Source organism: Portunus trituberculatus, chromosome 31, assembly GCF_017591435.1.
Source record: "Portunus trituberculatus isolate SZX2019 chromosome 31, ASM1759143v1, whole genome shotgun sequence".
Classification (NCBI taxonomy): Eukaryota; Metazoa; Arthropoda; class Malacostraca; order Decapoda; family Portunidae; genus Portunus; species Portunus trituberculatus.
The window spans coordinates 9,286,281-9,314,145 of record NC_059285.1 but is presented as its reverse complement, the minus strand read 5'-3'; the positions used below and the strand labels follow the sequence as shown (position 1 = coordinate 9,314,145).

The window sequence follows — 27,865 nt, the reverse complement described above, 5'->3', positions numbered from 1 at the left end:
GTCTCGCTTGTATCTAAAATATTACCAAATGTCATTCTCTCTCTCTCTCTCTCTCGAAGAGAGAAGCGTCCACTTTCCTCTTCGAAGGCGATATAGTGACTAAAAAATAGCAGCATAATACACAAAGACGACAAGTATGACAAGCTTGCACGAGTTTCCGTGCTCGGCGCACTACTACCACCGTATATCATACAGGCGGGCTTTTTTAACATCCGGCGCGAAGGGGTTAAGAGAAAATTAGACACTGTGAGATACAGAGACGGGACAACACGAGCATTGGCTCCCCTCCTGTAAAATACAACTAAGTAAATACAACTAAGTAAATACTGTGTAGTGTAGTGGTTAGCACACTCATCTCACAACCAAAAGGGTCTGGGTTTGAGTCCTGGGAGTGGCAAGGGAAATGGGCAAGCCTCTTAATGTGTAGCCCCTATTCATCTAATAGCAAGCAGGTAGGGGATGTAACTCAAGGGGTTGCGTACTCACTTTCCCAGTGTGTGTGTGGTGTGTGATGTGGTCTCAGTCCTACCCGAAGATCAATCAATATGAGCTCTGAGCTCTTTCCGTCGGGGAAAAGGCTGGCTGGGTTACCAGCAGACGACCAGCAGACACACACAAATATCAGTGTTCACTCACCTGCCACCTGTAAGATCACCATGGTGCCTCCCAGGGTGCCCACAGCCACAAAGCTGCCATCAGGGTTGGCCTCCATGATGGCATAATTTTTAAATCTCTTATCTTCATATTCTAAGTGCCAAAATGTCTCAGGATTGTGTGAGTAGAGTTTTCCACTGTTTGTGATCACCAATACCATATCTTCTGCCACTAGTGAAATACATCTTGGGAAGTCTGCCACAGATAATGGATTTGTTCTCAATGATGGTATTTCTGTACAATTATCTTCAAAGAGTTCATGGGATTCAGGTACATTATAATCTTCTGTTTTGCTGTTGTTAAAAGTAGTAATGTTATCTTTTACTGGGTTTGTGGTCCCTGCTGAACATTTTTCAGCAGAATACTTATTATTCCAAGGCAAGTCACTCATCAACTTGGCAACTATTGGGGCAGCTGCATTCAGACACCAAGACTTGACACTACCATCACTACTCCCTGTTATGAGTCTGTCTAAAGGATCCTCGCAGGCTACCACACTCCAGATGCTGGCACCATCATGGGCACTCCAGGATGCTGCCAAGGTCCCTGAATGCTCCCACACACACACCAACGAGTCCTCCCCTACACTGATGATCCACGAAGGAAGAATGAGTGAACGCCACACACGTGCTCGGTGTCCATAGCTTGCAAACTTCTCAGTGATTGTAGCTGACCTCCAATACTCTTGCTCCTCTTCAGGATTGGTTGGGGGAAGGAGTTTTGCTTCATGTCTCACCTCCCACACTCTCAGGCTGCGATCATCTGAGGTGGTGGCAATGAGGCCTTGAGAGAAACTAAATGTGATGGAAAAAATGGATCCCTGAAAAAAAGGCAAGATGAAGGTGAAAAAAATTTCATGTGAAATAAATCTCACTACAATATAGAAGACACACCCATTTTGCATTTTTGACCAGGCAAGAATCAGAACCTGAGAATGTTTTGTTGTGAGCCAAGTGTGCTAGCCACTACAATACTATGACCCTTACTTCAGAGAAAAGCTATTGAAAATTAACATGTAATATATCTATCAATATGAGAGATATCATATGAGGTACTGAACCTTACAGATACCAGAAAAGTTGCAGGTTTAAGTTCATAGTCATGCAGAGATAAATTGGGTTGATTTCCTTTCACAATGTAACCTTTGCTAATCTAGTAGTGGATGAGTATAGAATGTCTCACTCACACACACACAGAGAGGACATGTTGAACGGCTCCCAGGGAACAAGCTACAACAGGTGTTGGAGCCTGACCTAAACGTATGTACAGGAGGGTAGGGGGCCATAGGGTTCTCCTGCCTCCATAATAAATAAGTTTTTGGAATGTACAAATGGAAAAAATGGAGAGAGAAACGGAACTGAGTGGTGCGGCCAGACACATGACACAATCAAAACAAACGTTACCAAGTGAAAATCCACAATTTATTGAAAAACCAGTAGGACTCAGGAGACTGACTGTGGATAATTTTCTGGATTTAGAGACGAAAGAGGAAATATGAGGAGGTTGATCAACATAGAAAGAGAGTTAAGGTACTTAAAGGAAGTGGTGTTGAGTTTAATGAACAAGCAAGATAGATTGACAATGTAAAACACATAGCTGAGAATGAGATTAATTGAATGTGAGAAGGTCAATGTAATAAGTCAAGGATTAAAGGAGATACAGGAGATAAAGAAACAAAATCATGTACTAAAAGAAACATGTCAGGACTATGAAAACTCCTTAAGGAGCTAACAGGAAAAAGTAAAGCTTGGGATGAGGACTGGGTGAAAGGTGGATTGGGTGAAAACAAGCTGAAGGAATTACAAAATACATGGAAACACGAACAAGAAGACGAAAAAGTTAAATTTTCAGAGATAGTAAAGAGGTATATTCAAGAAAAAACAAAAGACGCTGTAATACAAGTAATTAAGGAGAAAGATTTAGTGAGAGATACAGTGAATAAGAGGAAATTTTTCTTAATTTTTGGGATGAAGGAAAAAAATCCAAATAAGTTCATGAGAGAACGTGGAGAGAGAACTGGCCAAAACTATCATCAGACAGGTCCAGGACAGCACACAGGAGCTGGACCAGGAGGTGGAGCAAGTGATTAGGTTGGGAAAATTTAGTGATGGGGGTAAGAGACCAATGAAAATGCGAATAAGAATCCAAGTGGCAGTGGAGGAAATTATGACAAGGAAAGGGAAGCTGGCCGATGATACTGAACATAAAGATATTTGGATAAAAAGAGATATGAACCTAGAAGAGAGGGAAAAAGAGAAAGTGCTAAGAAATTGAGCTAAGGAAAAAAAACAAAAAAAGGACGGAGATCAAGAAAAAGATTTTCTACTGGAGGGTTCTAGATATGAGACTAAAGAAGTGGTATCTATAGAAGAAGGAAGAGGTCGTGGAGGAGGCAAGAAATTAAGAGTGACTTACACTAATATAGATCCAGCGTGTTGGAGGTTAAGGATTATTTGAAAGAGAAAAACCCGGATGTAATGTGCATTGTTGAAACAAAACCAAGAGTGGAGATCCATGTTAATTTTAAGGAAGAAGGATATAATAGCTGGAGAAGAGACAGGAAGGGTAAAGGGGGAGGAGGAGTGCTAATAATGGTTCGTGATAATATATGTGTGGAAGATGTGCAATATGGTGAGGGCAAGGTGGAAGTAATGGGAGTAATAATCAAAACAAAGGAATTGGGAAAAAGGAAAATCATAGTTACATATGTGCCACCTAAAATAAATACATGGGGAACTAAGGAACATAAAGACATACAAAGAGAGGTGATTAAGTGCTTAGATAATATGTTGAGAAGAGATGGAAGAATACTTTTAGTTAGAGACTTTAACTGTAAAAAAATAAACTGGAGAGAGATGGAAGTAATGGATAATGGTGGACACTGGAGCAAAGAAGTGTTACAGTTGACTATGGTAAATGCAATGGACCAGTGGGTGGAAGAGTCAGCAAGGTACAGGGAGGAAGAACCATTGTTAGTATTCACAAAGAAACCAGAGCCCTCTCCCACCATACAATATCTCAGTCCAATGGGAAGAAGTGATCATGTGACATTAGAGCTGGAAATACAGGAGGAAGAGGATGGGATAAGTTACAGAGATGACTACAAAAAAGAGAGATTAAATTATGCAAGAACAGATTTTGAAAAAAATTAATGAACTTTTTTGCTGACACTGAATGGAGAAACATTACGTATGAAAGGACAATACAAAGAAAGTATGAAATATTCTTACAGAAGTATAATGAAAGAGTAAAGAAATATATACCTTTTTATAGAGTTAAGAAAAAAAAATTTGCACTTGGTACAATGCTAGATGCGCAGATGCAAAAAAGGCAAAAGATAAAGCTTGCAGGAAATGACAATAACAGACAGTAGTATAAGGATGTAAGAAATAAATATATTAGAGTAAGGATAGAGGAAGAAAGAAACTTTGCGAAAGATGTGGTGAATAAAAGCAAAGACAAACCCTAGCTTTTCTACAAATTAATAAATGGCAAAATGAAGAACAAGGAGACCAAAGAAAAAATAATTAAAGGAGGGAAGACATACCAATCAGAGAAGGAAATGTGTGAAATAATGAATGAGAGGTTCAAAACAGTGTTCACTGTAGAAGATTTTATAGAACCAAATAGGACATTGCATTGCCAAGGATTAAAGGAAATCACAGTGCACAAAGAAAATATTAGAAGATTATTGGATAATCTAGATGTCAGAAAGGCAATGGGGCTGGATGGTGTTTTAGGCTGGGTGCTAAAAGAATGTAAAGAGCAAATACTGGATCCAATTTGGGATATAATCACAAGTTCCCTAAATGAAGGGAAAGTTCCACTAGAATGGAAAAGAGCCAATGTAATACCAATTTTTAGAAGGGGGAAAGGCAACTGAGCCACTAAATTACAAACCGATGTCACTTAAAAGCATTATGGGAAAGCTGTGTGAAATAATTATCAAAGAAAAAATGGGTTAAACATCTGGAAGAAGAACAAGTCATAACAAACAGACAATTTGAGTTCAGGACAGGACAGTCATGTGTGTCAAATTTATTAAGCTTCTACTTGAGGGTAATAGAAGGACTGGATAACTGAGATGAATAGGTGGACACAGTATACCTGGACATAAAAAAAAAAGGCTTTTGATAAAGTCCTTCATGGAAGACTACTATGGAAACTAGAGAACATAGGAGGACTGCGAGGAACTTTGTTAGAGTGGACAAGGGATTATTTGAAGGAAAGGGAGATGAGAACCATGATCAGAGATACATACTCATCTTCGGGTAAAGTAACAAGCAGAGTGCCACAAGGGTCAGTGTTAGCCCCCACTATGTTTCAGATTTATGTAAATGGTATTCACAATAGGATAGACAGTTACATTAATCTATTTGCTGATGATGCAAAGCTACTAAGAGTTATCAAAACCCAGGAGGGCTGTTTGCTGTTACAAGATGATATAAACAAGAACTATAAGTGGAATAAGAAGTGGAGATTGGAGTTCAATGCCAAGAAATGTCATGTAATGGAACTAGGAAAGAGCAAAAGACCAGTATGGTAGAGAAACAAATAATGAAGACTAAAGAGGAAAAAGATCTGGGAGTGATTATACAGGAAGATCTGAGCCATGAAAAACACATGAGCAAGATGTTTGGATTATCATATAAAATGTTCACTAATATAAGAGTGGCACTTCAATTCATGGACAAAGATATGATGAAAAAAATCATCACAAGTATAATACATTCAAAGCTAGAATATGCAGCTGTGTTGTGGTCTCCGAGCTCTATATAAGATATAAGAAGATTGGAATGGATACAGAAGATTGCTACAAAGATGGTGCCAGAACTAAAGAACCTAACATATAAAGAGCAACAAAAGGAAATGGGACTACCAACTTTATAAGATAGAAGAGAACGAGGAGATCTAATAACTATGTACAAGATAGTCAATGGCATTGCAAAGATAGACAACAAAGACCTAGTGCTGTTGACAGAAGAAGATGGAAGGACAAGAGGTCATGTAAAGAAAATCAGGATGAGGCAGTGTGTGAAGGATATTGGAAAATACAGTTTTCCATACAGAACGGTGGAGAAGTGAAATGTATTGAATAATGAAGTTGTTCCTGCACATGTGCATAACTTTAAGGAAAAATTGGACATATGAAGACATGGAGACAGGATACTATGAGCCCTGCTCGAACCTTGTACAATAAAACTAGGTAAACACACACACACACACACACACACACACACACACACACACACACACACAACCAACCAGAGCCAGTGAACGCATGTACAGAGTGAACGGAGCCTGGTGGCATGTACATGAGAGTGATCAGAGGTGCTGGAAACTACGCACTCCAAAAGACAGCGCACGAAACAAACAAAGGCCAGCCCATAAACAGCCCTCAATGCACCCCACCACACACCCACAAGCTACCAGGCCTGGCCGCCAGTGCACCCCACCACACACTCACACGCTCCCAGGAAGAGTGAAATGGATAGACCCGTAAGAAATAAGTTACCAAATTCAAAATATGCCAATGAGGCCCAGGGAGCAAAACCAAAACTAGCCATTCAGAATATGAGTCCATCTTCAACAGGAGCAACAATGCAAGGTAGATAGGTAATGTTAGAGAAGAAATTTGAGGAGTTGGTGAAGGAGTTAAAAGTTCAAAAGAGTGAGGATGAGCAAGATAGAGAATTTCGCAAGGCTTTGAAAGAAAGAGTCAGGAGACTGGAGGAAAATGAAAAAAGATTGGTGGATGAGAATGCACACTTGAGAGTGGAGGTTGAAAAATACAAGAGACGGTTGGAGGAGAAAATGGAGAGAGTAGTAAAGGAGAAAGATGACTTTAAGGAAATCATCAGTGAGCAAAGTGAGAAGTTTAAAAGAGAGTGGGAACTGAAGAAAACACAATGGACTGAGTCGAGGGAAACTGAGATGGTTGGATTACAAGAAATAATTAAAGATCAGTTGAATGAAGACAAAAAAAGAAAGGTCTAAGGAACTGGTTAATGTTATGAAGAACAAGGAAACATTGATAAGAGAAATAGCAGAAAAGAAGAGTGTGATAATATTTGGGATGAAAGAACAAAATATAACATATAAGCCTACGATAATTAAAGAAAAATTAAAAACGGTAAGAGATCTGTTCAAAAATCTAAAAGATGATGAAAAAAAAGACCTACAAGAAGAAGTGGAAGAGATCCATAGACTGGGTCCGTATAAAGAGGGAGTAAGGAGACCGATTAAAGTAGTACTGGTCACAACAAACTGCGGAGGACATTTTATATAGAACATCAAAAATTAAGAGAGGTAGAAGGTTGTAAAGAGGTGTACGTAAGAAAAAATAGAAATGAGGAAGAGAGGAGAAGATATAAGGAATTGTTGGAAGAGGCGAGAAGGAAAAAAATTTTTCCCAGGAAGGTTATGTTTTAGGTTAATTTTTTCAAAGTGTATGATAAAACAAGCATTATGTAAAAAAATTATGACGATATGCTTTTAACTCGATTTTTTACGAATTTTTTTTCATGAGCGAATAAAGCAATATTTCCCCCTAGTGCAACTTTTATTCCCGAAAATGTTTTATTTCCCTATTTTCTCTTCATTTCTGAAGAGATTATAGTGTGAGATGTATCTGTATAGAAGATTGTGATATTGTATTTTAATATTTATTTTCTATGATTTTACAAAGTAGAATAAGATGCATTATGGGCCTGGCAAGGAGGAAGGAAGGATTTGGGGAGACTCTGGGCTAAAGTAAACAAAGGCTGTGATTGGCCGAGGTGGGGCGCGGCTATGAGTCACGAGAATACTGATTGGGGAGCGAGGCGAGGCTCAGCCGCACCTCCTGCTCTTGATACCTTCTTGCTCGAGATCGGAGAAGTTTGTCGCGACTTTTTACGCATTATCACTCCACTTTGAGGCTTAGATAGGTACCCATATGGTCGTATTTCACTTGGCCGACAATTTTATATGAATTTTACATTCGACAACATGATCCCGCCTTTAACTCCTGCTGTTGGTACCTTCTGGCTCGCAGATCGGAGAAGTTTGTCGCTAGATTATCACTCCACTTTGAGGCTTCGTATAGGTACCCATATGGTCGTATTTCACTTGGCCGACAATTTTATACGACTTTTACACCCTTCGACAACATGATCCCGCCTTTAACTCAATTTTCGTATTTTTGAGGGTTGGTACCCTCTGGCTCGGGGCGCCTCAAATGATGAATGGTCTGAAGAGGAAAAGGAAAAGTTTTTTTTGGAGAGTTATAGGAGAGAGAGTCAGAAAATGGTACGTATGTGGAAAGAAGGAATGCAGAGGAACCCCTAGAGGGAGCAGTGGGTGGACCGTAATGTAAACTAATATAGATGGGATACTGTCAAGCAGATTAGAATTGCAAGACTATGTGATGATGGAGAAGCCTGATATAGTGTGTTTGACTGAGAGAAAATTACATGAAAAAACAAAGGTAAATTTGGATAATAAATATAATATATGGAGAAAGGATAGAGAGGGTAAAGGTGGAGGAGGAGTTATGATTATGACGAAGAAGGAGATAAATGTGGATAGGGTTTGGTATGTGAAGAACAATGCAGAAGTGATAAGCATGAGGTTAAAAAGTGATGGAAAAGAATTAATAATCATGGTGACCTATGTACCTCCTAAAACAAATTCTTGGACATTAAGGGAATACGACAATATGATCAAGGATACTTTACAGAGTTTGGAAAGTGTATTAACTGGAAAAAGAAAGGTGATAATAGTAGGAGATTTTAATTGTAAAGAAGTGGATTGGGAAAATCTAGTAAGTGGTGTTGGAGAGGAAGCATGGGGGAGAGAGATTCCCTTAATCTAATGATGGAAAATATGATGGAACAGAGGGTGATAGAAAATACCAGATATAGAGGAGATGATGAACCAGCTAGACTAGATCTGGTGTTAACACAAGAAGTGTACCTATGTGGGGATATACAATATAAATGTCCATTGGGGAAGAGTGATCATGTGGTTATGGAAATGTAGATGGCAACAACACAGCGAAGGAAAGATGAGACATACAGGAGTGGTAGATTGAATTATAGAAAGATGGACACAGAAAGTTTGAAAAATTATTTTAGAACAATAGATTGGGAGGAGATGTTACAAATCAAAGAAGTGCAACAAAAATTATGAGATTTTTATGAAATATTATAAAGTAGGAGTTATGAAATTTGTACCAAAGTATAAACCGAGAGAGGAAGGAAGAAAGGATTGGTTTAATGCAACTTGTGTTAAGGCTAAAGAAAAGAGAGATGTGGCTTGGAAAAGATGCAAAAAGAACAGGAATATACTAAATAAGGAGAATTATAGAGTGATGAGAAATGAGTATGTGAGAGTAAGGAGGGAGGAAGAAAGAAAATTTGAAAAAGATATTGTAGACAAGAGTAAGGACCATCCAAAATTGTTTTACAGGTTCATAAATGGTAAACTTAAAAAGAGAGTCCATTGAAAGATTAAAAGGAGAGCAAGGGATAGTAGATGACCCTAAGATTATTGCGGAATTGCTAAACAATAGGTTTCAACAAGTATTTACTAAAGAAACAATGTTTGTAAAGCCTCAAAATGTAGAAGGAAATGTGCACATGGATGACATTAAGATACCTAAAAAAAGGAGTTATATAAAATGTTAGAAGAACTTAAAGATGATAAAGCGATGGGACCAGATGAAGTGTCAGGCAAATTATTGAAGGAATGTAGAGAAGAATTGATAGATCCATTATATGATATTATAAGATGCTCATTAGAAACCAGGGAAGTACTGGTGGAGTGGAAAAGAGGTGAAGTGGTGCCCATTTATAAGGGAGGCAGTAAGGAAGCCTCTTAACTATAGACCTGTGTCTTTAACAAGTGTTGTCGGTAAGATCTGTGAGAGGGTGATAAAGAAATATTGGATACGGTTCTTGGAGGATCATAAGCTATTATCGGATCATCATTTTGGTTTTAGGAAAGGGAGGTCATGTGTAACGAATCTACTGAGCTTTTATTCGAGAGTGGTTGACAAAATACAAGAGAGAGAGGGATGGATGGACTGTGTATATTTGGATTTGAAAAAAGCTTTTGACAAGGTACCTCACATGAGACTGCTATGGAAATTAGAGATTTATGGAGGACTGAAGGGAAAATTGTTAAAATGGACGGAAAACTATTTGAAATGGAGGAAGATGAGAACGGTAATAAGGGATGCAAAGTCAGACTGGTTGGTGGTGGAGAGTGGAGTCCCACAAGGTTCAGTGCTGGCACCAATAATTTTCCTTGTCTATATTAATGATATGCCAGAGGGAGTAAACAGTTATATTAAATTGTTTGCGGATGATGCGAAATTGTGTAGGTGTGTGAAGAGTGAAGAAGATTGTGAAATTTTACAGGCAGATCTAGATAGGATTTGGGAGTGGAGCAGGAGATGGGAGATGGAATTCAATCTGAACAAAAGTCATGTAATGGAGATGGGAAAGAGTGGAAGATGGCCAAGCAGGTTATATAAGATGGGTGAAGGAGTAGTGTTGAAAAAGGTGGAAAAGGAAAAGGATTTGGGAGTGATAATACAAGACCATGGGCAGTTTGAGGCTCATATTGACAAAATGTTTGGAGAAACATATAATTTGATTAGAAATATTGGATTAGCCTTTCATTATATGGATAAAGATATGATGAAGAAATTAATTAGTACTGTAATTAGACCAAGACTGGAATATGCTGGGGTGGTTTGGTCCCCATATAAAAAGAAGCATATAAGGAAGTTGGAGAGATTGCAGAGAATGGCAACAGAAATGGTTCCAGAATTGGCAGAAATGTCCTGTGAGGAGAGATTAAAAGAAATGAATTTGCTTACCTTGGAACAAAGAAGAGAAAGAGGAGATTTAATACAGGTTTATAAACTGTTGAGCGGTTTGGATGAAGTGGATAATGAGCAAATGATGTTGAGAGGAAAATTTAAATAGAACTACGAGATCGCATAGTAAAAAGATAGCGAAGGGAATATGCTTGTGGGATGTGAAGAAATATAGTTTCCCACAAAGATGTGTGGAGGTGTGGAATAGTTTGAGTGAGGAGGTGGTGTCAGCGAGGAGTGTGCATAGTTTTAAAGGAAAGTTGGATGTGTGTAGATATGAAGACAGGGCCACACGAGTATGATACCCAGGCCCTGTAAAATTACAACTAGGTGAATACAACTAGGTGAATACACACACACACACACTCCGCACTCCATGGAGAGAGGACGTGCCTCCTGCTCAGAGTGGCATCTAACTAACACTCCACACGCTAAGCAATGTGCTTGGAGTGAGAACCGTCATTGGTACTAAAGGGCGACCAGAGCGAGTGAACGAGTGTACAGAGTGAAAGTAGCCTGGTGGCGTGTACATAAGAGTGATCGGAGGTGTGGGAACCTCCGCACTCCAAACGACAGAGCGGGAACCACACAAAGGCCAGCCATAACAGCCGCCAACGCATCCCACCACACACACGTAGCTACCAGGCCTGGCCCCCAGTGCACACCACCACACACCCACATGCTCCCAGGAAGAGTGAAATAAAATGGATAGACCAGTAAGAAATAAGTTACCAAATTCAAAATATGCCGATGAGGCCCAGGGAGCAAAACCGAAAGTGGCCAGTCAAAACATGAGTCCATCTTCAACAGGAGCAACAATGCAAGGTAGATTGGTAATGTTGGAGAAGAGATTTGAGGAGTTGGTGAAGGAATTAAAAGTTCAGAGGAGTGAGGAGGAGCAGGATAGAGAATTCCACAAGGCTTTGAAGGAAAGAGTTAAGAGACTGGAGGAAAATGAAAAACGATTGGTGGATGAGAATGCACACTTGAGAGTGGAGGTTGAAAAATACAAGAGACGGTTGGAGGAGAAAATGGAGAGAGTAGTAAAGGAGAAAGATGACTTTAAGGAAATGATCAGTGAGCAGAATGAAAGGTTTGAAAGGGAGTGGGAACTGAAGAAAACACAATGGACTGAGTCGAGGGAAGCAGAGATGGTTGGATTACAAGAAATAATTAAAGATCAGTTGAAGGAAGACAAAAAAGAAAGGTCCAAGGAACTGGTTAATGTTATGAAGAATAAGGAAACATTGATAAGAGAAATAGCAGAAAAGAAGAAGAGTGTGTTAATATTTGGGATGAAAGAACAAAATATAACATATAAGCCTAAGAGAATTAAGGAAGAATTAAAAACGGTAAGAGATCTGTTCAAAAATCTAAATGATGATGAAAAAAAAGACCTACAAGAAGAAGTGGAAGAGATCCATAGACTGGGTCCGTATAAGGAGGAGTAAGGAGACCGATTAAAGTAGTACTGAAGTCACAACAATCTGGGAGGATATCTATATAGAACATCAAAATTAAGAGAGGTAGAAGGTTGTAAAGAGGTGTACGTAAGAAAAAATAGAAATGAGGAAGAGAGGAGAAGATATAAGGAATTGTTGGAAGAGGCGAGAAGGAAAAATGATGAACGGTCTGAAGAGGAAAGAGAAAAGTTTTTTTTGGAGAGTTATAGGAGAGAGAGTCAGAAAGTGGTATGTGGAGAGAAGGAATGCAGAGGAACCCCTAGAGGGAGCAGTGGGTGGACCGTAATGTATACTAATATAGATGGGATACTGTCAAGTAGATTGGAATTGCAAGACTATATGATGGTGGAGAAGCCTGATATAGTGTGTTTGACTGAGACAAAATTACATGAAAAAACAAAGGTAAATTTGGATAATAAATATAATATATGGAGAAAGGATAGAGAGGGTAAAGGTGGAGGAGGAGTTATGATTATGACGAAGAAGGAGATAAATGTGGATAAGGTTTGGTATGGGAAGAACAACGCAGAAGTGATAAGCATAAGGTTAAAAAGTGATGGAAAAGAATTAATAATCATGGTGACCTATGTACCTCCTAAAACAAATTCTTGGACATTAAGGAATACGACAATATGATCAAGGATACTTTACAGAGTTTGGAAAGTGTATTAACTGGAAAAGAAAGGTGATACTAGTAGGAGATTTTAATTGTAAGGAGGTGGATTGGGAAAATCTAGTAAGTGGTGTTGGAGAGGAAGCATGGGAGAGAGATTCTTAATCTAATGATGGAAAATATGATGGAACAGAGGGTGAAAGAAAATACTAGATATAGAGGAGATGATGAACCGGCTAGACTGGATTTGGTGTTAACACGAGAAGTGTACCTATGTGGGGATATACAATACAAATGTCCATTGGGAAGAGTGATCATGTGGTTATGGAAATGCAGATGGCAATAACACAGCGAAGGAAAGATGAGACATACAGGAGTGGTAGATTGAATTATAGAAAGATGGACACAGAAAGTTTGAAAAATTATTTCAGAACATTAGATTGGGAGGAGATGTTACAAATCAGAGAAGTGCAAAAAAATATGAGATTTTTATGAAATATTATAAAGAAGGAGTTATGAAATTTGTACCAAAGTATAAACCGAGAGAGGAAGGAAGAAAGGATTGGTTTAATGCAACTTGTGTTAAGGCTAAAGAAAAGAGAGATGTGGCTTGGAAAAGATGGAAAAGAGCAGGAATATACTAAATAAGGAGAATTATAGAGTGGCGAGAAATGAGTATGTGAGGGTAAGGAGGAGGAAGAAAGAAAATTTGAAAAGATATTGTAGACAAGAGTAAGGAACATCCAAAATTGTTTTACAGGTTCATAAATGGTAAACTTAAAAGAGAGAGTCCATTGAAAGATTAAAAGGAGAGCAAGGGATAGTAGATGACCCTAAGAATATCGCGAATTGCTAAATAATAGGTTTCAACAAGTATTTACTAAAGAAACAATGTTTGTAAAGCCTCAGAATGTAGAAGGAAATGTGCACATGGATGACATTAAGATACCTAAAAGGAGTTATATAAAATGTTGGAGGAACTTAAAGATGATAAAGCGATGGGACCAGATGAAGTTTCAGGAAAATTATTGAAGGAATGTAGAGAAGAATTGATAGATCCATTATATGATATTATAAGGTGCTCATTAGAAACAGGGAAGTACCAGTAGAGTGGAAAAGAGCTGAAGTGGTGCCCATTTATAAGGGAGGCAGTAAGGAAGAGCCTCTTAACTATAGACCTGTGTCTTTAACAAGTGTGGTCGGTAAGATTTGTGAGAGGGTGATAAAGAAATATTGGATACGGTTCCTGGAGGATCATAAGTTATTATCGGATCATCAATTTGGCTTTAGGAAAGGGAGGTCATGTGTAACAAATCTACTGAGCTTTTATTCAAGAGTGGTTGACAAAATACAAGAGAGAGAGGATGGATGGACTGTGTATATTTGGATTTAAAAAAGCTTTTGACAAGGTACCTCACATGAGACTGCTATGGAAATTAGAGATTTATGGAGGACTGAAGGAAAAGTGTTAAAGTGGATGGAAAACTACTTGAGATGGAGGGAGATGAGAACGGTAATAAGGGATGCAAAGTCGGACTGGTTGGTGGTGGAGAGTGGAGTCCCACAAGGTTCAGTGCTGGCACCAATACTTTTCCTTGTCTATATTAATGATATGCCAGAGGAGTAAACAGTTATATTAATTTGTTTGCGGATGATGCGAAGTTGTGTAGGTGTGTGAAGAGTGAAGAAGATTGTGAAATTTTACAGGCAGATCTGGATAGATTTGGGAGTGGAGCAAGAGGTGGGAGATGGAATTTAATCTGAGCAAAAGTCATGTGATGGAGATGGGGAAGAGTGGAAGACGGCCAAGAGGGTCATATAAGATGGGTGAAAGAGTAGTGTTGAAAAAGGTGGAAAAGGAAAAGGATTTGGGAGTGATAATACAAGACCATGGGCAGTTTGAGGCTCATATTGACAAGATGTTTGGAGAAACATATAATTTGATTAGAAATATTGGATTAGCCTTTCATTATATGGATAAAGATATGATGAAGAAATTAATTAGTACGGTAATTAGACCAAGATTGGAATATGCTGGAGTGGTTTGGTCCCCTTATAAAAAGAAGCATATAAGGAAGTTGGAGAGATTGCAGAGAATGGCAACAAAAATGGTTCCGGAATTGGCAGAAATGACCTATGAGGAGAGATTAAAAGAAATGAATTTGCTTACCTTGGAACAAAGAAGAGAAAGAGGAGATTTAATACAGGTTTATAAACTGTTGAATGGTCTGGATGAAGTGGATAATGAGCAAATGATGTTGAGAGAGGAAAATTTAAATAGAACTACGAGATTGCATAGTAAAAAGATAGCCAAGGGAATATGCTTGAAGGATGTGAAGAAATATAGTTTCCCACAAAGATGTGTGGAGGTATGGAATAGTTTGAGTGAGGAGGTGGTGTCAGCGAGGAGTGTGCATAGTTTTAAAGGAAGGTTGGATGTGTGTAGATATGGAGACGGGGCCACACGAGTATGATACCCGGGCCCTGTAAAATTACAACTAGGTGAATACACACACACACACACACACACACACACACACACACACACACACACACACACACACACGTACATCTTCATGAAATGCTATCCCCCCCATGGTGCGAACCATAAACAACCATAAACAACTAAGTTAAGGTTCTAATCTTAAACCTCCCTCAATCCCCATATGTACATTTTCAGTATGTATGTACTGCAGTTACTAATAAACCGTATTATTATTATCATTATCATTATTATTATTATTATTATCATTATTATTGTTATATATATAGAAAGCATGTGAAAATATTGGAAAGGATTAGAGAGAACATACAAAAATTAAGAAAAAGAAAATGTCTAAATATTGGAAAGGATCAGAGAGAACACACAATAAATAAGAAAAAGAAAATGTCTAACTAAACATTATATATCTCCATAGAAATATCAGTTTCTAAAAACTGAATGAGAATGAGAAGGGTGCATCAACAGTCTCCACCAAATGAGAGAGAGATTAGATAAATGCAGATATGGAAAAAAAATCACACAAATTCAAAAGCAAGTTCACATATGCACACAAGCACACACATACTACAATGAAACATTTCACTGCATAAAAGTCAATTACCAGTGCTCACCTGATGCCCTTCAAGGCAGTGTAGAGGCAGTGCCTTGCCCTCACTGTCTTTGGTGGCCCATGGTCCCCAAATCATAACCTGCAGGGCCATAGTGCCAGCCATCATCACAGCACTTTCCCAGCAGCCAGTCATCATCACCAAGTGTCCAGAGAAGAGCACACATCTTTCCACACAAGCTGCCTGAGCCACTATTGACAAATGACCCTTCCTGTCAGATGTGTGAATGTCACTTACTACACTTACAGGCCTTGATTTTTTTGTTACTTGACATGAATGCAACTCATCACCACTTGTCTTCCTTGAGAGAATCTTACAACATACTGATAAGTCCGGTATTTCACATCGTAGCAGAGAGTTGTGGCTGGTCGCTATCACAACATGTGCTAGATTCTTCTCTAAGCCAGCATCAACAATCCAGTCTTCAACACGTCTTTCTTCCAAAAGTACAAAACTGAAATAAGTACAATCAAATAACATATTCATCTAATACCAAATCATGTCACAAGAGACTTTTCCATATACATCTACCAAACAAGGAAATTAAAAATATAAGATTTTCTATTATGCATTCTATTACTCTAATAAAATAAAATAAAATAAATAAATACAATAATTGAAAAAAAAAAAAAAGCTGGTTTCCTATGAAGTACACTATTTGAGTTTGCCACATCAAAACTCTGCTCCCCGACATAATTTTCTTAGCAGTTCTTCTTTCAATCAACACAATGAGGACATCACACTAAAGGGATTGATCAATGGTCTTACAAGCAGTTTCAAGAGTAAAGATACTGAGATACAACACCTACTTTAAATATGGGTTACTTTACACAATAATGCACATCTGTATGCATGCAACATGTAAAATTTCACAATAACCCATATAATATACATACAGTTCTTCTTGGGTAGGAGAAAAGAGCAACACAGCCAGACTTTTCTGTCCAAAGACAAGCAGGAGATAGGAGCCATCATTCTCTGGGCCAAGTTGAACACTAAGGCCATGCACAACAGCAGCACAGAACACCTGTGTACTGCTCACTTGCTTCCCACTTAGCACATCATGAGCATGGCAGTGCTGACCCTCACCTGTGCAAAACAAGGGTCCACTTAATTAACAAATTTGTTATACAATTAACCTAATTGTATTTTATGGGATCTGGATTACATTTGTGGTTCCATCTCTATACCTGTATTTATCTGTCCTTTTAACTGATGGATATTCTTGGCTGATACTAACTTTCCATTTAGTTTAATACAAGCTTCTATATTTCTGCAATGGAGGAGGCTAATATTCTTAAGTTATTCAGGTATGTTTTCTTAGCTCGCTCTCTCTCCATTCAGTTCAACCTTCTACATTTTTCCATACTCATACTCACCAATAAATACAAATTTTTCCTTCACACTTAGTGCTGTGATATGAGTGTTGAGGAGGCAGTGGGTGAAGGTCACAGCCACACCACTCATCCTTCCTTCCTCTGGCTTCCCACGACTCATTCTCAGCTGATGATGAATGTAGCAATAGACCACAACAGCTACCAGACAGACTCTTCAGATTCTACCAAGTAAAACACTGTTTCTTCATCTTCTTGGGAGCAAAAGGTAATGATAACGTTGCCGATTATATACACCCTGGTGATAGTCTGTGAGTGTTCACAGTGTAGGGAGCTGTTTGGTAATCTCTAAGAAGCCACATATAAGGTGTACCTATAACTAGATCGGTGTGGTGGAGGGCTGTCAATGACGGCTAGTAAGGCAGACAGATAAAGCGATGACATCTACAAGCTGAGTGCGGAGGGTCTGGTAGTGTGAGTACCGAGTAAAGGCACGGGCTAGAGGGAAGTGTTCCACGGTATCTTCTACATTCTGGTACCTGCAGGGGCAATATCGGGAAGGAGAGAAGTGGATGCGATGCATGTCGGACGTGAATGTGGTGTGACAGAGGAATTTAGGAAACAGTTCACCTCATTACATTGATGTTTGTTTTCAATGTTTTGGTTCTGAACTTCTGGTAAGATGACGTCATGTCGCGAATCTGACATTCTAATAATTTTATAACAGTGCCAATTAACTTTATGGTTTATAAGAATATTTCGTCGTTTTGAAGCGTTTTCCCCACCTTTGTTCGGCAAATACCGAAAACTAGAATCTCGGAACCGCCAGAGCGCTGCTTGATGAATACCAGCAGACGTCCTGGCGGTTCCGAGACAAGTATTCATCAGCCCGCGGAACCGGTTCCAGAATCGTTTTGACGTTTTCTCGGGGGAATCAGTAGAGCACGGCTAGTGAATACCAGAGTATGCCCAACGCATTGCTTGATGGTTACCAGGGAAGGGTGTAGTGTCCCAGGATTCATCTATTCTAGATGGGATGATTTTATAACAAATTATTGACTCCCGGTCCTAAGATCTAGACTATATAATCTGTGATGGATACTGAATGACAGTGAATGTAAATGGATGCACGGTTCAGCTAATGATATACTCTCATCTCACACAGGATTCCTTTAATAAAATGCATGCTTGAGCTGTACTATTTTGCTTCGATGCCATTGTCTTAGTAGATTGGAATATGATAAATAATTTTTCTAATACCGCAAATTTAGGTATTATATCGATATATACACCTTTAACACAATGTTCTAGAAAAGTCCTTGGTGCCTGGAAAAATAAATAAATTACGTTATATGATTCAATAGAAAGAGTAAATGTATAATCAGCAAATAAGGAATTATGTGTGTGTAGGCAAATTATGTTTTATTTAATCATGAGAATGACGGTCGCGGGTCTCACTCAGTTCGGCACGCTTAGCTCTTGTTACGTGACTTTTTTTTTTTTTTTTTGCCATCTCCCTAGCATGGGTATTAGGTAATTTTTCATTGATTTATTTATTCTTTTAAGATTTTAACTTTCTTGGATTTCTATAAACAATTGTTATTTATTTGTTTATTTATTCATGTTTATTTATCTTATTTTTCATATTTATTTTTAAATATTAACATTATATACACACCCAGGTTCTCATACGCACTTCATTCACACAGGGACCCTGCTCTTATCTCAAAACTGTTGTCCTTTGTCAGGGCATGGGGGAAGGAGGGATAACTCGCAAGCACACAGGGTGGCTACGTAGCATCACCCTCTTCATGTACGTATATTACACATATACATTAAGAGGGAAAACATTCTCATCACATCACACAAGACTGAAATCATACACATTTTCATAGTTTTATTTACATGCATAATATTGTTGAAATATGTACAGTGCAAAATAAATATATACACATAAATCACAGTTCTCTGATTAAATTGGCCTCAGTATGATAAATCATCAGTCTATCGATAGAAATAGAGAATGAGTGAGATTAAATAGTCTGCCTTTTAAGCACCTCGTATCTTGTCCCACGGGAGCTGCCAACACTCGCTTTACAACTAAATACAATTTGATATATAGTGCGTTGGCATATAACCAAAGCTGACACAATAACGAAGAGAAAGATGTCACAGTAATCAGTATATCCTTATGTGATATTTTTATAAGTATAGTATCTCATTGATGATAGATTTAGTAATAGATAGTTATCATATAGACATTCATACTATTATACACATAAAGTGCCTTCACAGACATATCTTCTGCTACTGGTTAAAATGGCAGTAGTGGTCTTGTGGTGGCGGTCGGGTAACAGCGGTGATGGCGGTGGGCTATACTGACCCATACACACCCACACACAACTATAAACACTAAAAAAAAAAACAGTCTTATATACCAAAAACACTCGTAAACACACTCAAAACCCATCCCACACACAAGTGATCTGAAGTGAAGTGAAGTGTTGCTATATCAATGACAGTTTTCAAGCAGCACGAAGCACCAATTAAGCACCAGCACCAAACACCAAGCGGCAAGACAAGCAGTGCAAGCCTTCACCACAACCCTCCATACTGCCTTATCTTCATCAATTAAGGGTATTTATAAGGCAATTAACTTATTTTTAAGTTTCCTTTATATTTGAGAGTGAAAACAGTACGCAAATATTAAAAGGTGATAGGTATAACGATCATTATAGAATCAAGGTGTCAGTATTAACAGCTGATATTTGCTTCCTTCACTTATCTTAAACCAAACATGCATCATAATGCAGCTATCAGTCTACCATTTAATATCCCATAGTCAAAGCTTCCCTATATGGCTTAATTTTGGCTTGGTGAGATGATAAAGATAACATATTTAGGTCCACCACCGCTGTTCGTGGTGTTGCCTTCAGGTTGCCTCCCCCCTCAGTCCCCCAGCCATAACCCTCCCCCTCCCAGCAGCCTGCGGGGTTTCTTACCAAGATTTTTTACCAAGATGAGGGTCTTGATCCCTCATCATTTTCTTCTGCATCTTCCAACCAAAACTACTAGTGTACTGCTGGAGGACTGCAGAACGGTTGGCTAGTTTTAGATGCAGAACATAACTCACAAAAAAAGACCTAGCTAACAAGATGATGACCCAGGAATTGTTCAAGCAAATGTTTGAAGGACTGAAGAGATTGAGTGGACACAACTATTTCAGATAGAGAATTCCAGATGTTGATGACCCATAATGAGAAGAAACGGCTTCTAACGTCAGTGGAGTGATGAGGCATTAAGATCTTCAAACTGTGGCTCTTGTTTTACTCAAAGTGGCTCTAGAAAATAAACCATTTAGTTGAGGATTCAAATCACTCAAAATCTTCCACACTTGAATCAAATCAGCTCTCAGCAATCTACCCTTAATATAAAACAATTTCAGTCTAGATAATCTTTCTGAGTATGGTAGGTCACCAAAACCTTCATCCTTTTTAGTCCACCTCCTCTGAATAGATTCCAGCATGCAAACATCACCCAGGAAGCCAGTATTCCAAACAACACTACCAAAGTCAATAATTGGCCAAACATTTGTGACAAAAATCTGATACATGAAAGAAGGTGATCTGCATAAGGTGCCTCTAAGAATGTTGCTGGCAACATCATTAGCTTTGCAGCAAATTTCATGGATGTGAGGGTGGAATTTCAGTGTTGGGTCGACTAGAATGCCATGGTCTTGAACAGAATCTTTGTGAGGAATGGGGTAATTTCTTAGGAGGTAGACATGGTGAGAAGCTGGAATGTGTCTTGTATACAAGCACATTTGTTGATGGAAAAAGAAAGACCCCAAGATCCTTTGGTATAGCAACGAGACATAATTTTGTAAAGACATAATAGCATCACAAGCATTTGATTTCTTTGACGGAACGACAAGATACAGTTTGAGATCATCACTAAACAAAACTGATTTGCAATTAAGATGAGCAGTGACATAGTTAACATAGATCAGAAACAATAGGGGACCAAGGACTGGGCCCTGAGAAACACCACTAGGAACATCAGATACATGACTAGAGGAGTGATGAACAACAACCTTCATTTTCCGACTAGCAAGAAAATTACAGATCCAGCCAAGCAGTGGATTTCTGATACCAATTTGAAATAATTTTGATGATAAGACTTTGTGGTTCATAACATCGAAGGCCTTACTGTAGTGAAAAAGTAAAACATCCACATCCAAGCCTTGGTCAAGATGAAAACTAACATAAACATAGATAAGGAGAAGTTGACCAGAAAAAGAAAATTCAGAAAGAAAACCAAATTGAGATACAGAGAGCAAGTTATTACTGTCCAGGTAACCATAAAGTTGGCAGGTAATGAGCCTTTCAAGAGTTTTAGAACAGACAGAGGCTAGATTTATAAGCCTGTAGTTTGAAGGCCTGGAATGTAAGCCCCCTTTAAAAAGAGGCATAACGTTAGCAAATTTCCAGACAGAGAGAACCTTCATAGAAGAAATGCTTTTGCAGAAGATTAGATACAAAGGATAGCATAAGGCAGGTGCACACTTTCTGAACACAGTACAGGGGAAGCCATCAGGACCACAACTAGGAGATAATTTAATCTTATTTAAAGCCACCATAACATCACTTACTGTGAATTCCCTGAAAACAAAAAGAGAATCAGCTATTTGATGGGGGTGAGAATCTGGCAGTGAACCTCGGACAAACACCGATGAGAAACACTGTACCAAGCAATCTGCCATACTATTAGTCCACTACCCAAGACCAATCAACCAGGAGAGGGCCAACTGTAGGGGGATTGATCTTCTTCTTTAAGTAACCGTGGAACCTCCAGGTATCACCAGAGGCAGCTAAGGAATGCTCATAATTAATAATTGCAAGGTTAACATAATTTTTATGTTGAATATTCATATCCCTAAAAAGAAACCAGCTCCTCACAGTTAAAAGGGAATGTCGACCATGAGAGCTTCTTAAAAGTTTGTAGTTGTGCCAAGCTACTCCCCGTCTCCTCTGGAGGTCCTTAGATATAGAACTGCCCCAAGATGGTCTTCTAGATCTTTCAAAATTTGACTGGACTGGAACAAACACAATGAAGGCATCCATTAGAATCTCAGTAAACTTTGCGTAACACTGTTCTACATTGTGACCACTAAATAAGGAATCCCAGTCAATACCAGACAAATAATATTGTAACTGGGAAAAATTGCAACGAAACCAGTCAAAACGATCAGGAGAGATAACAGAAGAGGAGGTAGATGAAAACATAAGTGTAACAAGAATACCTGCATGGCCACAGCCTGGAGGTGGAGCAATGCTGTCAAATCTAGATACACGATCATACTCGGAAGTAAGAACCAAGTCAAGAATATTACCAGAACTAAGAAAAGTAGAAAATTTAACCTATTGTGTGAGGCCAAAAGAAACAGAGTTCGACGAATAAGTAACTGATTAAGGAGCTACTAACTGGAACAGGACCAGACCAATTAATTGATGGTAAATTGAAGTCACCCATCAGCACTACATTTGTATCAGCACAAAAGGAGGACAAAGGGATATGAATATTAGGGGGCCACCGTGGTACAATGGAACCATGCGTGCTTTGGGATCCTAGAGATCTCCAAGCGCAGGGGTTCGAATCCTGTCCACGGTCTGAGTGTAGGTTGGGTTTCCTCACTCGAGGCAACGGTTTCCTAGCGGGTGGGCTTTAAGATAGGAGGTACCCTAAAAAGTATCCCCTTTAGCCCATAAATTCCTGTGAAAAGCCCACATGGTATAAAAAAAAAAAAAGATACTATAGTAAAACTAAATTGTACTGACCCGTAGGGCTAGGCCTATAATCCATGCGACGCTGCCATATCCCTCATTACTTCAAAGAAAACGGAATAACTGTTCTTTATTCATTTTAATGCATGACTTCGTTAAAATATATATATATATATATATATATATATATATATATATATATATATATATATATATATATATATATATATATATAAGTGATGGACAAGACATGAAGATGCCATAGGTAAATTATATATAGTAAAGGTGCTGGTTATAAAAGTATAAATGAGGCTGATAATAATTTACCAAATATTTACTATTATATCCTCTTGAGATACCCAGTGTAACATAATGAGTAGGGAAAAGAAATGCTGATAAGGTTGTGATGCTGTGGTGTATATCTCGCTTGCACTGGGACAAATCCTCTTCACTGTACCTTCAGATATATCAGCTGCATCTGCTGTTCTCTTCCTCGCTTGATCTATTGGTAAAAGTGGTCCTTGCAAGCTTTACCTATTAATTCTGTAGACAAACTTCTTGGTTTGGCTGTACAACACACAAACGAGGAAGTGTCAGTGTGTCCTTCCATAGTGGCGACCAAATGAGAAGTGAGTCGATTTGCACCTGTGTGGTGACCTGACACCTCCCCCCTTCCCCTAGGAGAAATCCCGCCTTGGGTCAAGTGGCAATGTCACCCTTCCTGATATGCCACATCGTCATACATGTCCATGAAATACCTTCGTTTGACTTGGTATATAACGCTTATTTGTATCACCTACTATTTAATGAAATAGTCAGAATATTCTTAGAACGCCTTTTGTTGATAATACTATGATTAAACAACCATGAGTAGTATAGGCTGAATGTTTTGGTGGAAATCTGGCAGAATGGCAAACAACACCCTACGAGTCAGTACAATTTAGTTCTACTATAGTTCTACATTTTCTAAGTGGGAGTAACCGGGGGTGGGGGGGTCTATAAACCACAATGACATAAGTGGAAACAAGTGGAAGAAAAATTGCTAAGGTATTAGGATGGTCTTTAAAAACTTTACCCAGTTTAATGTTGTCCTTGACATAAAGACCAACAACATGGTTGGAGATTTCCGAAGGTGAATCATTACTAAAAAAAAAAAGTAATACCCTGATATATTCACAACAGAAGACTTGACTTCATGGGGTCAAATACTTTTTTTCAAATATTTCCTAACGGTAATATTATGCTTCCACGGTATGTTTCCATGATTTCTATAAATGTTTTGTTGTGTTTGAAGTGCTTTTCCGCGACTATTTTGGGTAAATATGTAGCGTTTCGTAGTGTTTTAAGGCGTATGTTAAAGGCTTTTTAAAGGTAAAAAATTTTAATTTCCCATTTTGATCTTTTTTATTTGAAGCTATAAATGGGCCTTTATGGTATCAAAGAATTATCTATGCTCTTTTAAGTGTGAAATCAACCTATTGATTGAAATATGAGGACTTTGTAATGGTTCTTGGTGCTGTTGAACAAAAGTCTTCTTTCTTTATATTATTTGCTCACGTTTCTGCTTCTCCGTCTAACTCGCTATAGAATGCCTTAAAAGATAATTCAAACTCCGTGAAATGTGGTAAAATACTCACCAAGTGAAAATGGCTTCACTTTCCAGGGCGTTTTAGGAAAGTTATTGTTGAAAATGTTTTATACTTTTAACGTAATGAATTTAGACAATTTTCAAAAACTAGTTGAGCTGGAGATATTTTGATATTTTGAAAATTAGTTTAAATATTTATCACGTCTTAAAATGTCATGCATTCGGCCGTGGCTCCATTTTTTCTACAACTCATTTTTCAAATCAAATTATTTACGTAATTTAGCCGAGTCGCCCCGTTCCCGTTCTTTCTGATGACCACAGCCCAGGCGGTGACTCATCATAGTCCCAGGCTGGCGCCTCTTTTCCAACACCCCAGTTCGTCAATATTTTGCCCAATATCTAATGATTTCTATGTGTTTTCGTGTGTTTCTAGATTCAGGTGTGTAGATATTGGTAGCAGAAGGAAGGAGAAAAGAGAAATAAAGGAGAATAAGGAGGAAGGAAGGAGAAAGGGAGGAGGAAGAGGAGCAGCAGCCAAACCACAATACTTAAGTCACCCTCCATTTCCTTAATATTTTTTTCTAACATCTATAGTGTTTTGATGTGTTTTTAGGCTCAGGCATGTAGATGGAAGCAATAGAAGGAAGACGAAGGAGAAACAATGGAGGAGGATGAAGAAGAAATGAGAAATAGAAGCGGAATAGGAGCCAAGGTGTAATATTTAGGTAAGTGTCCCTTTTAATCTTAACGTTCTTTATAATGCACACTGTTGGTTTTGGGAAATAATTGGGGTGTTTGAAGTGTATTCAGTAGTGTTGCTGGGTGTTATGAGCATGTTTTTGTGCATTTAGTGTTTTCAGTGTGTTTTAGGCCTTTTAGGTATAATTTAGGTACCTTGAGTAAGTGGATTGAGATGTGTTTCAGTATTTGCACATTTTAAATGTGTTTTGGGAGCATTTTGAGGGATTTTGTGATGTTTTGAGTGTTTTGGGATTAATTTTGAATATTTTAAGCTGCGTGGATATGTGTTAGGAGTCTTTTGGATGTGTATGGAGGTAATTTGGGTATATAATGGGTGTTTTTAGTGAGTTTTAGGTGTGTTTGGGGATGTGGCTTTTTGACTGTGGTAGGTTATGATACTGAGTGTTGTAAATGGTTTGGGTGTGTGGGGGTGATTTTGGTTTATATTGGGCATTTCTAGTGAGTTTTAGGTGTGTCTTGGTGCATTTTGAGAAGTTACATGGTGTTTTGAGTGTGTTTGATGATAGTTTTGAGTGTTTTAAAGGGTTTGGGTGTGTGTGGGGGTGATTTTGGCATATAATGGTATTTCTAGAGAGTGTTATATGTGTATTTTGGTGTCTTTTGAGGTATTGCTTGGTTTTATGAATGTGTCTTGGGTTAGTTTTGAGTGTTGTAAGTGATTTATGTGTGTATTTGGGTGGTTCGGGTGTGTTCTGGGTGTTTTTAGCGAGTTTTAGGTGTAGATGGGGATATTTTGAGGTGTTGTGTGGAGTTTTGAGTGTGTTTTGGCTTGGTTTTGAGTGTTTAAGTGGTTTGGGTATATATATATTGCTACGTCTGCTCAGTGTATAACTTTCCCCACTGCTAGGGAATCTCCTTAGTAACTCCTTCTCCTCCTAACAGCAAACCAAGTAGAAATTATAGATAGTGTATAAGTTATCTGTTAAGGGCGAAGCCTTAATACTCCGCAGAGAAACCGCCCACAAGGACAATTCAAACCACTTATCTACGGGAGTATTAATACCTCTCCACACGTCTTGTACTCAGGCTGCAAGTGCCCACAGACTGGGACAAGACGCGTGGTGTATATTACTATATTATTTAATGCAACAGATGCTTGCCAGCACCTGTCAAGACTGACTCCCCGTGCCTACGGCTTACTACAAGACACGATGAGTATTCCACATCTGGTGGCATACACAAGCCCAGTTACCAAATCCGGGCGGCAACCAGCCACGCAGGGAGTCAAGATACGCGTAGCTAACAGGACGTGCAGACAATGATTGCACGCCGACTGGGGGACAGCACGAAGCTTCCCACCAGACAACCAGTGTGTGTGGCTAAGGCCACTATAATCAATATACTACAAAAAAAACTACACAAAACGATGGTGGTGGCGCACAGCCGCCCACCAAACCACACTGGTGACCACAGCCATCTAAATGCAACAATCGGGACGAAACAGAGTACAGCGCCCCTCTCCGCGTCGTCACTCAACAGGGGAATGAACGCAAAACGGGGAAAATGCAGCCACAGCCAAATCAGCTACACTTTCCCCTGGAACAACAAACCCATTGCTCCACACCGTCACGGCCAAACCAGCAGCAAACCATCTACTCCAAAAGGAGGGCACAACTCCCAGGCCGAGACTGTTGAGCATCCAGAACAGCCTAGCAACACACGTCTCAACACTGTGCCAGGAAACCAAGAGTGCGCGTGTCTACCTCTGTTAAAGGCTGGCTAGATACTGACGCCGCCTGCTAGGCCCAGTGCAGTGATGTTAAACTTTCTAGCCCACATTGTCGTACCGAACCACCAGAATTATCGTATTTTGCCTAATATTATCGTACATCCAAAGGAAAAATAATATACACACATCAGAACTGCATTATACACTGTATTGAACATTTCATTAATTTTCATTCATTTTCATATGCAAATAACATACTACACATACAAAGGTTACACAAAGGTGTGTGTGTATATATATATATATATATATATATATATATATATATATATATATATATATATATATATATATATATATATATATATATATATATATATATATAAAAACTGTATATTGATAAAAGCTTACGTACAGTGTCAATGTGCATGTATCTCCAAGGGATCAACGTATCAGTGTACCGCCGCCTTTACTGTTGTATGTAAGTATGTACTTCCCACCACCCCCTTGTACTGCTTATGTACCATTTTTTGTTCCAGATTTTACATTTAATGTGCTTTCATTCATTGTTTTCTTATCCATTTGGGTTATGTACATGTTTTTCTCAATTTATAAGGGGTTGGGAGAGGAAATTCTGCGTATCCGGATATTTATATATATATATATATATATATATATATATATATATATATATATATATATATATATATATATATATATACATGCACCCTATGGTGACGTCATAGAATATGTACCAATCAGAGCACGAAGAAGTGATGGTGATATGGCAACACTAAATCGGTGCCTGCTGGCTGGAGCGTTCGCGTTAGGTGAATGCTTAGTACATACCACCAGAATCTTCATTTCAGATTCGAAAAAAAAATCACTTTGCGGGCAATCATATAGAATCCCTTTCTGCTAGTGTTTTCATTGATTAAGATAAGGAAATAATTCGATCATACATTTTTCGTTAAAAAATCATAGATTGAGTTTCCATTAAGAATTTCAACCAAAGCTTGT

At 38.6% G+C, this 27,865-nt stretch overlaps 1 protein-coding gene across 9 annotated transcripts in view; it reads right to left on the bottom strand.

Moving 5' to 3' along the window:
- LOC123511214 (WD repeat-containing protein 6-like) overlaps positions 1–19,978 on the bottom strand; it is a 38,561-nt gene extending 18,583 nt beyond the window's left edge. The window contains exons 1-5 of one of the 9 annotated variants that reach the window (XM_045266897.1): positions 17,583–19,978; positions 17,089–17,267; positions 16,606–16,798; positions 15,713–16,163; positions 637–1,474 (exon numbers count right to left, since the gene is read on the bottom strand). In XM_045266897.1, coding sequence (XP_045122832.1) covers positions 637–1,474; positions 15,713–16,163; positions 16,606–16,798; positions 17,089–17,206 — 1,600 coding nt within the window. In that variant the 5' untranslated portion in view covers positions 17,207–17,267; positions 17,583–19,978. Of the gene's footprint in view, positions 1–636; positions 1,475–15,712; positions 16,164–16,605; positions 16,799–17,088 lie in introns of all 9 variants that reach the window. The other 8 variants (XM_045266901.1, XM_045266899.1, XM_045266906.1 and 5 more) reach the window with 8 other exon arrangements.
- Between the last annotated feature and the right edge of the window lie 7,887 nt (positions 19,979–27,865).